At 42.1% G+C, this 15,634-nt stretch overlaps 1 protein-coding gene across 1 annotated transcript; it reads left to right on the top strand.

Annotated features, from left to right (window-relative positions):
• Nucleotides 1-114: 114 nt before the first annotated feature.
• On the top strand, nt 115-12,376 carry LOC123365787 (pantetheinase-like). Its single transcript, XM_045008668.1, has 7 exons — nt 115-381; nt 458-588; nt 4,738-4,930; nt 6,737-7,028; nt 8,688-9,061; nt 10,651-10,821; nt 11,092-12,376. The coding sequence occupies exons 1-7, from the start codon at nt 169-171 to the stop codon at nt 11,209-11,211; spliced, it is 1,494 nt and encodes a 497-aa protein (XP_044864603.1). The 5' UTR covers nt 115-168; the 3' UTR covers nt 11,212-12,376.
• Nucleotides 12,377-15,634: the final 3,258 nt, after the last annotated feature.

The raw sequence follows: 15,634 nt of genomic DNA, 5'->3' as shown, positions 1-15,634 counted from the left end.
ACCTTTCTAGATGTGGTAACTGTGTTGCACAATGTGGACTTCCTGTAACAGAATCTCTTGATTTAAATAGATAATGGAGGTTTCCAAAGTGAGGCAATCAGTTTTCTGATTTAATCCTCTAGACTTGCCTGTACTTGCAGTCATTTGAGCAACTAACAAGCTTCAAACATGGTCTATTCCCAGCCCCATGTTTACGCTACAATTTTTACTTTGTCTGTCCTTAAGGCCTGTGCTTTGGACAGCTACATTGCAGCAGTGTATGAGCACTCAGTTATATTATCAGAGGACACCAAAATACCTGTTTCTCCTGAAGATGCTTTGATGCTGATGAACAAAAATATGGATGTTTTGGAAGGGGCCATCAAAGCAGCAGCCCTGCAGGTATTGTCATTGGCTCTTCTGTACTGAGATGTATTTATTTAGGTGGAGACTTATTTAATTTAGTCTGTTTTGCCAGGGTGCATGTATTATTGTGACTCCTGAAGATGGTATTTACGGCTGGGTTTTCACAAGAGAAACCATTTACCCCTATCTTGAGGACATCCCAGATCCACAGGTGAACTGGATTCCATGTACTGACCCTGACAGGTATTGTCTTTGCTACTAAACGGGGCAGTGGGTGGTGGGGGAGAGTCAAACATCTCCATTCAGTGGTGGAGATGAATGACTTCATAGGGGCTTGTGTAGCCTAATCACAAGAACGTACTATCTGAGTTTTTCATGATTGTTTTTTCCCCATAAAGTGTAGTCTAATTACAGTTTCTCAGTTTCATGTAATGTACTTGTTGGGTTCAATGCTTATTTGAAAGAAAAACATGAAATGCAAGTTATAAGGGCTCTGCTTTTTCAGTGATCTCTAGTTGGGTGCTGGGACATGGTCAGGACCTAAGAAATGTTCACTACTGAAATGGGGGAAGCCTGTTCCAAGATTTAAAAAATAAATCCTATCATCTGTGTTTTTATCTGAACCCCAATTGATCAATGAGACGTGACACAGTGATCTTTCTTTAGTGCTTGAACACATTTTTGGTGATTAAGTAAAAGTCAAAATCCAGTCAGTGTTAAGTGGCAATTCTTGTTATCAGGTCCTAAGAGATATTCCATGATGTCACAGTGCAATAATTTATGAAGAGCAAATATGAAATAGAAATATTTCTAAGATGAAGGAATAACATTATTTTAGTAGGTTTTAGGGTGCATTTAAAGGAAAATAATCCCAATAACTTTATTCATTTTAGTACTAACATGTTAACAGTGTAAAGAAAAAAACTACTGAACAAACAGAAATCAAAATTCAACTTGAATTACTTCAAAGAAGGACTTTCAGACCCTACTAATTTAAAATCCTTGTTTTTAAGTGATTGCTATCTCTGTATCTGAGTACCCACTTAAGCAGAATTGAGAAATGATTATAAAATAACAGAAGCTGACAACCTTTTTTTCTCTTTGTAAACTGTAACATTAGTTGAGGTCATAATATTGCAGTTTTTTAAATTATTTATTTTTCAATGATCTTAAGACACGTCACATTGTCTTTAATATTTTAATATGGCAGGATTACAGGAATCTCAATCAATAGCTAATCATAGGATGGGAAGGACCTCGAGAGGTCTTCTAGTCCAGTCCCCTGCACTCATGGCAGGACTAAATATTATCTAGACCATTCCTGAGAGGTGTTTGTCTCATAAAAGGCAATGATGTAATTGTGATATATCAGGGTACAATCCAGACTAATGAGTAGCTGTGTCACCCCCGCCCTCTAACTTGGGGTGCCTTTTACACTGCTTTGTTAATGTAGCCTCCAAATAATCTGGACTGCTCACAAACAGCAGCATCTAGTCACTCCCAGCTATGTCTGGGTGTGTGCTGCAGCCTGCCAACCATGCCTTGATTTTTATTCCAGGTGACTCCTGGAATACACATCCTCTCCTATGCTTCCCCCCAAGAAATGTATATCCTGTGCTGCCCAGCCCTCTCCTGGACAATACAAAGTCATAAAAAGTCTATTTCTTTAATAGAAATAATATGCACACACTTTGTTACCCCAAATGGAGTTTCCCAGATACTTCAATTTAAACACACTGGATTAGATTAAAACTAAAAAATTAGAGATTCTAAGTGAATACAAGTAGTGAGGCATAAAATTCAAACATGGTTACAAGAAAAATAAATATAAAACACAACTGATGCTTTTAAATTTAGCTGTTAAATTCAAAGCAAAGTTGTTCTCACCACATGCTCTCAGCAGTCTAACTGGCCAAACTTCTTAGGCCAGGACCCCGTCTTCTGTGTTATTGGTGCTTCCTTTTCCCTTCTCACGTAGTGAATCAATGGACACAAGGAGAGGAAGGGAGGTGGCGTGCTGTGGGGGTGTCTACCCCTTCTTTTTATAATCCTGGCTGGGAGCATGGCGACAGGCAGTCTGTGTGGAAGGGAATGCTGTTTCTTTGCTAAGATGTAGATTTTCTTTTTTTTTTGGTCCCTTCCCCCTTTCCTGCCAACGAATGGTCACTTAGCAGGTAATGGCCTGTTGACCTTGTTTACACCTAGCTGAGGCACTCTGAGGAACCGGTTTGGACACTCCCCAGACTTTTCTGGAAAACATACTTTTAGTCATGATCTCAGCTTATGTTTAGAACTTCACATATAACGCTGCTCTGCACATTTTGCCATGATATTATAGATCAGCAAATGAATTTTTAAATGATATCTCCCAAGGCATACTTTGTGCAAAGACTATTACAATAGCGTGTAGAGTGTGGACATGAGTACATTCTGTCACAGTAATGTCAATACATGATAAGCGGTTGTACTCGGCTACAATTCATGATTAATAATATATAGTCATAGAAATATTTGTTAACGTTTTGCCACTAGGTGGCTCTAGAAGAATGAGTCAGTTTGTTTTTTCATCTACGCAAGGGTGATTTTCCCCAGCTTGTTAGAATGCAAATGTTCCACCATCACTTGACGCTGAGTAAAGCCAGAGTTTAGCCATTCTAATATTTATAACTGCTGCAAATACTGGCTTTGTGTTTCAGCTGTGTTTACCTTTAAAATATTGTTGTGCTTGTTTGAGCAATGACATGGTAATCAATAGTATACAAAAGTAGAGATTAGGAGTTAAATCCTGGCTCAATTGAAGTCAGTGGCAAAAATTTCCGCTGAGGGACAAGATTTTATATAGTGGGGGTGCTGTGAGCCATTAGACCAAACTGTAAATCCTGTATATAATGGAAACCACTTGCATCCCCTGCACCCATAGTTCCCTGCATCAAAGAATTTCCTATCCAGAGCAGAAACAAGCAAAAAAAACCCAAAACCAAAAAACCCTCAGATATTTTCGAGCTGGAGATTTAGGCTGAAATGGGCCTTGTTTAAAGGCTTAAACACAGCTATGAGTTCCCAGAGAACATGTTTAATACATCTTGGAGCATCTTTCAATAATTTAAATTCTAAAAAGCTGCATATACACTAATCTCTGCAAACTATTATGGAACAGACCCAAATTTTAAAATAAGTTTTCCTTGTACACATCCCTCCCCCCAATAACCTGTAGTTCAAGGGTTAGGTTATTCACCAGATATGGTATTGGTTACTTAAGGTGGGTCTCTATCAGCCTTTCCTGTTGAAGATGCTCAACTTTGTATAAAATACTTGAATGCTCATTGGGCCAGAGGACAACTCTCTAGCGTGGTGATTTTGCCCATGTCTAATTATAAACTCAGGGAAACTCAAGAGTTTCAAAGCAATTCAAACCTGTTAAGGTATGGAAATGTACAATTTAAGCACTCAAACAATGTTAAATCCTGACCTGTAATGATGCCATTCAATAACCATACAGTTATGACTAAGGCATTGTAGCATTTGTGGTCATAGATTAAATTGAATTGATTTTTAAAGACACGTTGTTGGGTTTTTTTTATCCCATTTTCCCCACTCATGGTATAGAGGCAGGGCAAAGGAATGAAGGGATGTGCATGTACAGAATAAGAACTTGCTTCTGCAATGAGCTCCAAACAGGTTCCAGGGTCTGCTTGTGTGGAGCTTATTGTAGGATCAGAGCCTAAGAAATGTTCAGCATTAAGATAGGGGGTACCTGCTCAAAGATAAGACAGCACACAATGTGTGCAATGGTTCCTGAACTCAAATTGAAGAGTGAGATGTGACATTGTCCTTATATTATGTTTTAGTAACTAGTTAAACGTTGACAACCCGTACATCCAAACCTCTGATATTTGTGGGTCTGTTGGAATGTTGTTCTTTCACTTTTCCTCTTTCCCAAATCTCATTTCTGGCACTTAGTTCTGGCATTTCCTAATTTTTGAGGGCTTGACTTTGCAACCGTAATAATGTTCTTTTATTGTTTTGTGTGTGTGTGTTGTGTGAATATACATAAATACACACACACAAGTGTGTGGGGTTTTTTTCAGTGGAACAAGGAATTGGGTTCGGGTAGGTGAGAGGAATCTAGTCTAGGAAGAAAATGAGGTGTAGTGGGTGGGGAGAGACTGGAAGCCCAATATCACATTGTTCTGTCCAGTTAGGATAACCCATACTGGCACAAAGGGAGACTTCTGGATTTTATTCTGAACACTTTTATTGACTCACCAATGGTCTATTCTGTACTTTCATTTGGCTACCCTACAACAGCAGTCTTCTAACTTAAATCCATCATTCTTCTTCCCCCAAGCCTTAAGTTTAGATTTTTTTTTTTAATTTCTCACTGACAATTAGATTTGCTCCTGCACCAGTGCAGGAAAGACTCAGCTGCATGGCAAGGAGAAATGCGATCTATGTGGTTGCCAATATTGGGGACAAGAAGCCATGTAATTCCAGTGATCCCAAATGCCCCAGCGATGGTCACTATCAGTATAATACCGATGTTGTCTTTGATTCAGAAGGGAAATTGGTGGCACGCTACCATAAGGTAAGAAATAAACAACTTTGCACAGTTCAGTGCAGTAATTGACTCCTTTTAAGCATATCTAGCATTTTTTCCAAAATCCTATAACTAAAACTATTGTGGAATATATTTAGTGCCATGCAGAGGTTCAGAGTGTGATGCCATGTTAAAGCAGGAGAGGTCACATTTTCAGTGTCTGTAGTCAAAGGAATTTACTTTCCCAGCCACAGCTGCAGAATCCTAGCAGAGGAAGCTTTAGACCCAATTTGTCAAAACATTAACCTGAAAAATTCCAGTCCAGTCTAGTTCTTGCTTCAATGGGCAGCCACAATTGACTGTTCTTTCACAAACCTTATGAAGGGCAGAAAATTAATGCCACTGATGAACCCCAAGCAATACTTACTTGGTCTCTCTTAGGGCTTCTCTACACTGCAACTTTCTCGCTCAGGGGTGTGAAAAAACACCCCCTTGAGAGCAGCAAGTTTCAGCGCTGTAAAGCAATAGTGTCGACAGTGCACCTGTGCTGGGAGCCGCGCCCCTTGTGGAGGTGTTTGTTTTTGTTTGGGAGAGAGCACTCTGCCAGGACTACACAAGCCATGTTAAAGTGTTGCCGTGGCAGCACTTTAGCATTGCCAGTGTAGATTAGCACTTAGGTAGCTAGTGATTTAAGTAGTCAGCTGAGATTGTGAGGCCTTACATTCAATTTGACAGCTTTTCTTTGTTTGAGTGTAATGAGATAGCTTCTGAATGCTACATCCAATTAATTCCAAAGTTACAGGGAATGTTCTAGGCATCAGTGGACAGAACCCTATGGATTTTGGTGAAAATTGGGAAAACCTGAAGGGTATAAAGAGGAACACATGCAGCCCCGGGCATCTGATTAGCAGAGCCACCAGCTGCAACCACTTTTTTGTAATTGTCTGTAGAACAAAGAACCAATTGATGGCAGCCATTAACACCTTCCAACATAACAGCTTCCCCATCTCTGCTCTCTCCATCCTCCCAGTTGTTTAAAATGTTAAAACCCTGAAAAAGAAAGAAAAGCATGAAAATCAGAAGGGTGGTAGGAGGAAATAAGGAGCCATGAGGGTGCACCCAAAGCCCCTGGTATGGGGGGAAAGGAGGGAATGGGGGACACAAAGAACCCTGACATTAGGATTGGGAGGATGATAATGAAGGAGAATGGTAATGAAGGAGCTGGGTAGGGAGGATGGTAATGAAGGAGCTGGGTGAGGACTCCACTGGAGAGGAGTGCAAAGAGGAGTGCAAAGAACCATGGGCGTGTGCACCCTCATTCTCCTCTTGGCTCATTGTGCAATGCTCAGCCTACAGACGCAACAAATCATGTCAACCTCTAGTAAGGAATTATGAGAACAAACTGTGAAACTACAATAAATTCCCCAAACTTAAATTTATATGTAACTAAAATAATGGTTTAAAAGCAAGGACACTAGAAATGCTAGGCACTAACTTGCTGTATCACTTTTTCTGCTATTGTTGAAATTTAATTTAAACTCCCAAACGGCCATTTGGTACCATTTATAAATATGAAGGGACATTCTCTGAGGGGGTATGAAAAATCCAATATTTCATAATTTCCTACCAATGAATAAATTAAAATACCGTTCATGGAAGAGAAAAGGGAATCCTGTATACTTTGTCTGACTTTTCTTTTGCATTGTAATCCAGCCTCTTTCAATGTGGGGAAAAAAATAGAATTTAACAGAAACTTAGACTCTGTATTCCCTGTCTTTATGTAAACAATTTAATTGCACTGAGTTCTGATTTATATGACCTAATATATTTCCTTTCTCTCTTTCCCATAAACAGTATAACCTCTTTGTGACAGAAACTCAGTTTGATTACCCTAAGGAGCCAGAGTTTGTCACTTTCAATACATCCTTTGGAAAGTTTGGCATTTTCACTTGTGCGGACATACTTTTCCATGATCCTGCTGTGGTCCTGGTGAGCAAGTTACAAGTGGATACTGTGTTGTTCCCAACAGCTTGGATGAATACTCTACCACTTTTGTCTGCTAGTCAGTTCCACTCTGCATGGGCTATGGGAATGGGTGTCAATTTTCTTTCAGCAAATATACGCAACTCCAGTTTAGATATGACAGGTAATTTTACAATCTTGGGATAACTGATTTGGTATCTTAGGCCCTGATCCTGCAAACTCTTATGCACATGCTTCAAGTTCAGCATGTGAATAGTCCAGCTGACTTCAGTAGAGCTACTAATATACTTAAATTTATATGTGTGTGTAAGTATTTGCAGGATGAGGATCTTAGTAATGAATATTCACAGATGGTTCGGAATTTAACATTTTATTTCTGCTCTAAGTTATTTTTTTAGGTTAACTTGTAGAACTTACATTCCTTGTTAAGCAATAATTGCTGAAGTTTGATTTTATGGTTCAATGTAATCTCACCACAGACCTTTGTTTTCAGCAATGCCATGTAACTATCGTTCGTTAATCTGATGCAACAAACTTGTATCTCCACTAGGTAGAGACTTAGGGTACATCTACACTATCCGCTGGATTGGGTATCCGGCAGGTAGTAATCAATCTATCAGGGATTGATTTATTGCATCTAGTGCAGATGCGATAAAATCGATCCCCGATCGCTCTGCTGTCGACTCCGGAACTCCACCGTGGCGAGAGGTGGAAGCGGAGTCGACAGGGGAGCGGCAGCAGTCGACTCGCTGCCGTCCTCATGGCCAGGTAAATCGACCTAAGATACGCCAACTTCTGAAGTTGCATATCTTAGGTCAACCCCCCATACCAGTGTAGACCTAGCCTTTGTACTGATGAATACTCTTAACTGAGTTGTGATGGCTGATTTTCATGCAATATGTGTTTTGCTTTATAAACTAGTATTAAACTTTATTTATAGACTTGTGTTCCTTGATATTTTTTTTTTCAGCCTGTTGCTAGGATTCATACATTATAGTTGTGTATATGTCCATTGTCCCAGAGCAATAGCATAGTATAACAATCTGATATATCTGTTAAGGATGGGTCTAACACTTGCACAACTATTCATTTCAAATGAAGAGACTTGTCATTCCTTTTTCATGTATGAGGCTTGTCCAATTTATAGCTTAGTATTGCGGTGGGGGAGCAATTCCAGTTGATCGCTAGCACTAAACTTTTTGCTACTTGGGCCCCTTTGTTTAGGCATCTTCACAGCCAGCTCCACTGATGCTGAGTCATTGCTATGCTTAAGTTAGATGGCCCTATTCTTTCCTTTCTTTCCTCAGAGATTGTTTTTTGTGGGGGGTGGGGTGTCTTTTTTGGTATTGTAAAATAAAAATGATAGCCACACATTTAAGACCTACATGGAGGTGTAAAGGTAAGAGACTTCTTGGCACATGTTTTCCCTACAATGTTTTATTTGCTTTACAGTGTTACCAGCCACTCTGCCAAATAAAAACTACTTAAGAGAGACAAGACCAAATCCAACAAGAGTGTAATTTCTACCTTCTTTCCCAATCACTGTCATTTACACCAATTTAGTCACACTTACTAGCATGTGATTTATCTCCCATTACATGTCACTTACATGCTGTGAAACGTTTGAGTTTGGCCTAGTTCCCATTGATGTCAATGAGCATTAGACCAGGCTTATAGTAAAAGCTTTAATTTTGATTTTAAAATAGTTCTGACAATAATGGAATAAAACTCTGCACATGTTTAATGTGTGATGATAAAGTGCACAATACGAAATGGGTAATTCCTTTCTGATTAAAAGCTCCCTCTTGTCTGTCACACACAGGGAGTGGCATCTATGCACCAAATGGACCCAGGGCATTTCATTACAATACAGAAACAGAAAACGGTCACCTCCTGGCTGCAGAGCTGAGTTCACACCCTCGTCTTTCTCCCACTTACCCTATTGCTGTCAACTGGAGCTCGTATGCCGCAAGCATCAAACGATTCTCACCAGATGACCATGATTTCAGCGGAGTCATTTACTTTGATCAGTTCACCTTTACTGAACTCGCTAAGCCTGAAGGAAACCGAACAGTTTGCCAGAAAGACCTTTGCTGTCATTTGAGCTACAGGATGGCGGAGAAGCGAGAAGATGAAGTATATGTGCTAGGTGCTTTTGATGGCCTCCATGTTGTTGAAGGAGAATACTATTTGCAGGTAAACTTTTTTCTCTTTATTTCTGATGGGGTATGATGGTGGAAGGCTGGAACATCCCTTTTCCATTTGGAATCCTTCACATCTGCCCCAAGGGATAGTTAGATACTTCATCACAAAGTGCTTTCTTAAAACAAATGTTCGAGAAATAGGATGCTATTAACCCCACTGGTCTTCTTTACCCAGTTTAGGATCTTGATGCTTCCTGTTCTGATTATGATGTCTTTTCCTGGCCAAAGGCCTGGGTTTATCTTTGGTTATAAGGGTTCAAAGAAGTTGGTGTCTGTACCTGGAAGGAAACGCACACAGCCCCTTCCTAGAACACATACTAACTTTAGGAGGACAGCCTGTTGCAGCACTTGCTGACTCAGCAAATATGCTCTATCCTGTGGGACAGCTTGTTTCAGCTTTGAACATTTAGCATCAGGTTAAAGCGATGCTCATGCTGTTAGGACTCTTTAATGTATTACTTGGATTGCAAGCTAATGTATCTAAGAAACAGGGATATAATCCACCCTTTACACATAGCTTTTGAGTTCGTTCTTATTTCCAGTGTAGTACCCTTTCTATAGCATTGTGTAAGCCTAAATGGATCCTTCTGTGTAGGACAGGCAAATATCCCTGTAACGGGGTGGGACTCACCCCTGTGGCACCTCCTGCTGGTCGTCCAGGGAATTAGCTTGCCAGCCTCCAGAGCACCCTCTGCAGGCCAGTGTCCCACTTGCCACTGGCCCTGAATCCCTCCTGGACCCCGGTGCCCCTTTTAGGCTGAAATGCTGCCCCCTGGGTGCCCCCACCCTCTATCCCCACCTTGCCTCAGACTATGGCTACTGCCAGTCTTGATCTAGCCCCCGTTCACTGGGGCAGACTGCAGTATAAGTGCCACTCATCACCAGCAAGGGGGGTTGGATCTGCTGCCTCTGCCTACCCTTGGCCTGCCCTCTGCAACCCCAGTAACCTTTCTGGCCTTTAACAAGGCCTGCAGCCTGGGGGGTTTCCAGGCTGGAGCTGCCCCAGCTCCTCTAGCCTTCCCCCAGCCCTGCTCCACTTTAGGGACTCTGTTCAGCTCCCAGACAGCCAGGCCCTTCTCCCTCAGCAAGCTAGAGAGAGACTCTGTGTGTTCCTGGCCGACTGCCCTCGTATAAGGACCAGCTGGGCCCTGATTGGGACGTGGCTGCATCTGTGGCTGGCTCCCCAATCAGCCACGGCTTGCTACTTATCCTAGCAGCAGCTCTCTCACAGCCTCAGCCCTTTTCCAGGGCTGATTTCAAGTCCTTCAGGGCAGGAGGGGTGACCACCCTCCTACAATCCCCATTTCATTGACTGCGAAACTGAGACAGAGCTGAAGTGATTTGTTCAGGCCACAAATTGTGTCAATTACAGAGCTATAATTGAGTGGGTAAATACACGCGCACAGGCACAGGTGAAGCATTCTGTTGAATTACAAGGTAAAGCATCCATGGGTCTGACTTAATTATATGAGTAAATATTTTTATAATATCTTAACAATGAGAGATTTTTCCTGCTGTCGAAGCCTGGCTCTTGTTTACTGTAAGCTCTCCAAATATATCCCCTCTGTTTCTTCCCCATAGATATGCACACTACTGAAGTGTAAAAGCACAGACTTGAAAACTTGCGGGCAGCCAGTGGCTACTGCTCACACCAGCTTTGACACATTCTCTCTCAGTGGCACATTTGGCACTAGCTACATCTTTCCAGAAGTCTTGCTCACTGGGGTTCTACTGGCGCCTGGTGAATTTCAGGTAAGAGGATGCTCTTGAGCTGTTTCAGACTTGCATTTCAAAGGATCCTATTCTAAGATGACAAAGGCCAGTGCTAAACATAAAAATTGTCCAATTGTGACAACTTGGGTATGCTCAGAGGCCTTCTGCTCTTGGTAATTGGCTTGAGTCAGAGATTGGGTTGTACATTACATGCCCTTTTCCAAGCTAAACTGAAATATTTGAACATATTAATGTTCCCCACACACTGCTCTGCTAATGGTACTATTTATCTTTCTTCTCTCAAACTAGGTATTAAGTGATGGACGTCTGATAAACCAGAATGGCACTTCTAAACCAGTCTTGTCAGTGACACTCTTTGGGAGGTGGTATGAAAAGGACCCCCCACACCCACAACAGGCTTTCCCATGATGTGGCTATTGATGCTTTTCTCAGAATAGGAACATCCTGTAATGTTAATCTGTGTTAACTACAGTCGTTATCTACTATCTTATTTTTCATATTCTGCAATCTAAATATATTCTGTCTAGTCAGTGCATGTTACATTATTGACACAATTCCATTACAAAACCAATTAACTGGACAGCAGTTCTGCATCTTTATTAACTGTTAGCCTCTACTTGCTGCTGGCTTGATTTTGCTGCCATTCAAACTGAGAGAAAAACTTCCACTAACTTTAATATGGCGGGATCCAGTTCTTTATCAGCAGATATTGGCCTGAGCAACAAAACTCACCTTAGAACCTGGATTTTTACCCCTTAAAACGTTTACTTTAGGAGCTGGGGTAGAGGTCACCTCTGGGATTTTGTTCAGGCCCACATCTAAACAAAACTGTTGATAAATCAGAGATTCATGTAAACTATTAATTAGATCCATTCTTCCGAGTTGTCAATCCAATACCTTCCACGAGTACTGTAATTATTTTGAAAAAGAGAAAAAATTGAAATCCTTCAATTAGATAATGTAGTTACATTTTCAAATTAACATTCCTTTTAATAGACTACCCCATCACACCAAATTATAGTTTCAAATGATTCTGTTTTCCATATACAATGCATTTTCCCTGAGCACTGTACATTATGAGCATATTTTAAGTATGTGGTAAATATGCTTATTTTAAAAAAGGCAATACTGTAGTTGTGCTATAGTTTTCAAACAGCGATCTGTACCCATGCAAAAAGTCCTGAAAATGCCAGGAAATGTGCAATAATGTTCATGGAGGTCTATGTACCCTCAGTATTTCTAATGCACCCATCACTATCAAAATAGCAAGATAAAAAGGATTTGGGTGTGTTCTGTTGAATGTTCTGTGTTTTTTTAGGGACCTACATATACTTAACTTGACTTGTTTTAGTTGTTCTGCTGTAGTCAGGGTACTCATGTGAGTAAGTGTTCACATGAGTGGGACCTATACTTTACTGGAAGTGGAACATGTGAACTTCCTTTTTCTGGAGTGATTTAAACGGGGTGTTTAGTTTTTGATTCGGTTACTTTTCAAAGTGAATTTAAAATATCAGTATCCATTTTCTTATTATAATTAAATGCAATTGTTTAAGATTAAAAAACCCTGCATTCAGATTGTAGTCTTCAGCAATTTTTACTTCTGTTTTTATTTTGTAGATGTACTTAATCAGGTATTCAACTATTGCACATGTGACCCAGGTTAAACATCATAAGATATAATCACATTTTAGTCTGTATGCTGTCACTAAAGTACAACCATCCTACATAATTCCAAAGGCAGCCATAATAAAGAGAATGGGAAAGACTCTTTTAAACTCAGTTACTGCACACTATGGGAGCATAAGTGATTTGAAAAAAATCACAGGAAGAAAGGGAGAATGGAGGATATATGGATCAGTGGGAGGGGGGAAAACATCAAGTTTAAGATAGGTTGAGATTCCCCATACCATGACTAAGAAACCTCTTCTGCAAGGAAAGGCTTGAATAAGACTTGTGATTCTGGATTCCAAGATTCCTTCTGTCTCTGAGAAATTTGCCTTGTTGAACCTAGTTTCTTTCTGTGACACCAGACTATCAACAGCCTCTGTTTCCCCAGGACAAGTCAGGTCTTAGCATGCCACACTAATCAGGTTTTCCTGCTTCACTTTAAATCAAACGAAATAGTGTCAAGCTCTTAGGCCAACGCCGAAGAAATATTCAAACATACCGCTCCATAAGCCCAGTTTATACAAGTTGCTGAGCCCCTTTTGTCTTACTAGGATTTGAAGGGGCTCAACTCATCCCTGTTTGTGCTCCTCAACCTTTTAAGGCACCATTCTTAATTGGGAAAACCACGGTCTGATACCTGTCATAATCTCCACATCCGAGGGCAGAGATATGAAATGACTTGCCCAAGATCACACAGGGTATCTGTGGGAGAGCAAGGAATTGAATCAAAATCCTTGAGTCCCACTCCAATGCCTTAACCACAAGACAGTCCTTCTCTCCTCAGTGCAGTATGTGCTGGGTATTGCTTCTGAAGTATGGATGATGCTAAGCACTCCTGTATTCACACCCTGCACGCTATTGTTGTAGTCTTTGTACAAAATATGCCTTGTGAGGTATCATTTGAAAACTAATAACTCATTGATCATTAATAGTCATGTATGATATATGTATGTGATGGGCATTAAGAGTTGTGAATATATGCTGGAATTATGCCTGAAGAGTGTGTAAACCAGGTATGGCAGAGGGACTTGTTAAACAGGTCTATCCTAAACAAAGTAATGTTTACCTCAATTTACATATAAGCATTAAACAAACTTATCAAGCTGACAAGGGGTGGAGGTAAACCTCACATTAACTAGTGGGGGAGAAGACAGCATGGCATGTATACCCAGCAGAAGAGAGAAGCTTGGTCTGGGTTTTAGTTTTCAGAATAATTCATTTTGAAGGCTTACTGGCATGGGCAGTGAATGAACCATGGGCCTGGGGAGGCTAGCTCCTACCAGCCTGCCTCTTCTGCCTGGGGCCCCATCTCTCCCACCCCTCTTCCCCTGCTGGAGCCCAGCGGCCCCTCCCCAAGCCCTGGAGCGCCAGGTGGGCAGGCAGCACGGCCCGGAGCGGCGAATGGGCGGGCAGGCAAGTGTGTTGAAGTCTCTGGCTGATCACAGCCCCCAGCATGCTGGGTGGGCGGGCAGCATGGCCTCCAGCCTGGTGCGTGGGTGGCACAAACACCGGCTCCAGCCACTCAGAGTCCCTGGCTGTAGGCCGGCCCCCATTAGCCCGAGCCCGGGGCAAGGTGCCGGAGCCCTCCCAAAAGTGGGGAGGGCTGGGGACCCCCACCCGAGGTGGGGGTGAAGGAAGCCCCCTGCCTGGGGCAGGGACCCAGGCTCCCCACAGCTGCCCGCGCAGCTCTCCCCAACTCAGCTCCATCTGGGGGGCCTCAGAGCTGCAGCCTGGCCATGATAAGAGCCGGGCAGGCAGCTGTGGGGAGCTGCAGCGAACCCTCTACCTGCACGGGAGTGGGGCCTTTGGGGGAAGAGGAGGGGAAGGGAGCAGGGTCTGCCTTGGTGAAAAGTGAACTGGGCCAAGCCCATCCACTTTCAAAAAGTGGGAGGGTTATGGCTCCCTGCATCTGAAGTGAGGTTTTTTGGTTTTTTTTACCCACTAAAGCTTATACCCAAATATATCTGTTAGTCTTCAAGATGCCACCAGACTTTTTTTTTTTTTTTTGGATACAGACTAACATGGCTACCCCCAATACCTGTGTCTTTAGAAATACAAACTAGCTATATTATTTCTCTGAACTGTCCAGGAAAGGGTTGGACATTGCAGAACATGCAATTTGGGGGAAGTCCAGGATTGGGAATGTATTGGGGTCACCCTGCAAGTAGTAACCAAGACTGGTAGAAGCCAGAGTGGGGCAGTGGGACTAAAGACAGGATGATGGGTTCAGAGCCACTGAACCAGAGCTCTCTAGCACACAGACAGAAACTCAGAATGTGACCTGCATGCTCAAAAGCTGGTTGGGAGCTACAACAGCAAAGCATTGTGAGGCACCCAGAGCTGCAGGGCAGGTGGTGACACAACTTCTGACTGCTCTGAACTGCACCCCAGAACATGACAGTATGCATAAGCAAGTAGTTTGAAAAGTATGATCGTTTCTATAAATATTTGTCAATTTACCCTTTTATTCTGTCTATTTTTGTTAGACTCCTCTTTGGCCACATATGAATGTGTGTCTGGATTCAGGCACTACAACAGAGCCAGTCTCCAGGCAGCCTAATCAGCACAGCCGGCCTGCAGCAGACTGCCTGATTGGCTGGAGAGGCCAACAGGCTGGCTCTTAATCCAGCAGCAGCAGCTCCTCGCGGCCTGCTCAGTGCTCATGCCCAACACTGTGACTGCTCCTGTGTTACCTGTTTGTTTCAGTTCCCCACCTCCAGTTTGCCCTTCAGCTCTAGTTTCTGACTGCTGACTCTGGCTCCACCCTTAGTCCCGATGCTTGGTTTCCTGCACCTGCTGTGACCACAAGGCCACCCCCTCACCTGGCCAAGTGTGAGGAGCTACAGCTGGGGTTTTTAGTTTTCCAGGCCAATGGAAAAAAAATGAGCTAATTTCAGGAAGGCTTCCAAGTTACCTTACCAAAAACATCAGGAAATATCAGTTGCTTCCTTTTTGCTTCCTTTTTAAAGGATCATATCTGCAGCCAACAGCTGACATCCTTCCCTAGACCTCTTGGGAATCTAAATTAGTGCTGAACATTTTAACTGCAAGCACAGTCAAAGACAAACTGTGTTCGACACTGCTTTAAAATAATGTTCGACACTGGTTTTGTAGTATTCTTAATAAGGTACAGAGAGCTTATATTTAATAACAAAAATGATTT

The sequence above is a fragment of the Mauremys mutica genome, chromosome 3 (assembly GCF_020497125.1).
Source record: "Mauremys mutica isolate MM-2020 ecotype Southern chromosome 3, ASM2049712v1, whole genome shotgun sequence".
In the NCBI taxonomy this organism is placed as follows: Eukaryota; Metazoa; Chordata; order Testudines; family Geoemydidae; genus Mauremys; species Mauremys mutica.
This window is presented reverse-complemented; position numbering and strand designations above follow the sequence as displayed.

Coding starts and splice junctions, on each gene's coding strand:
- LOC123365787 (XM_045008668.1), top strand. CDS start 169: ATGGTCTATTCCCAGCCCCATGTTTACGCTACAATTTTTACTTTGTCT. Junction 382..457: donor TCAAAGCAGCAGCCCTGCAG/GTATTGTCATTG, acceptor CTGTTTTGCCAG/GGTGCATGTATTATTGTGAC. Junction 9,062..10,650: donor AAGGAGAATACTATTTGCAG/GTAAACTTTTTT, acceptor TCTTCCCCATAG/ATATGCACACTACTGAAGTG.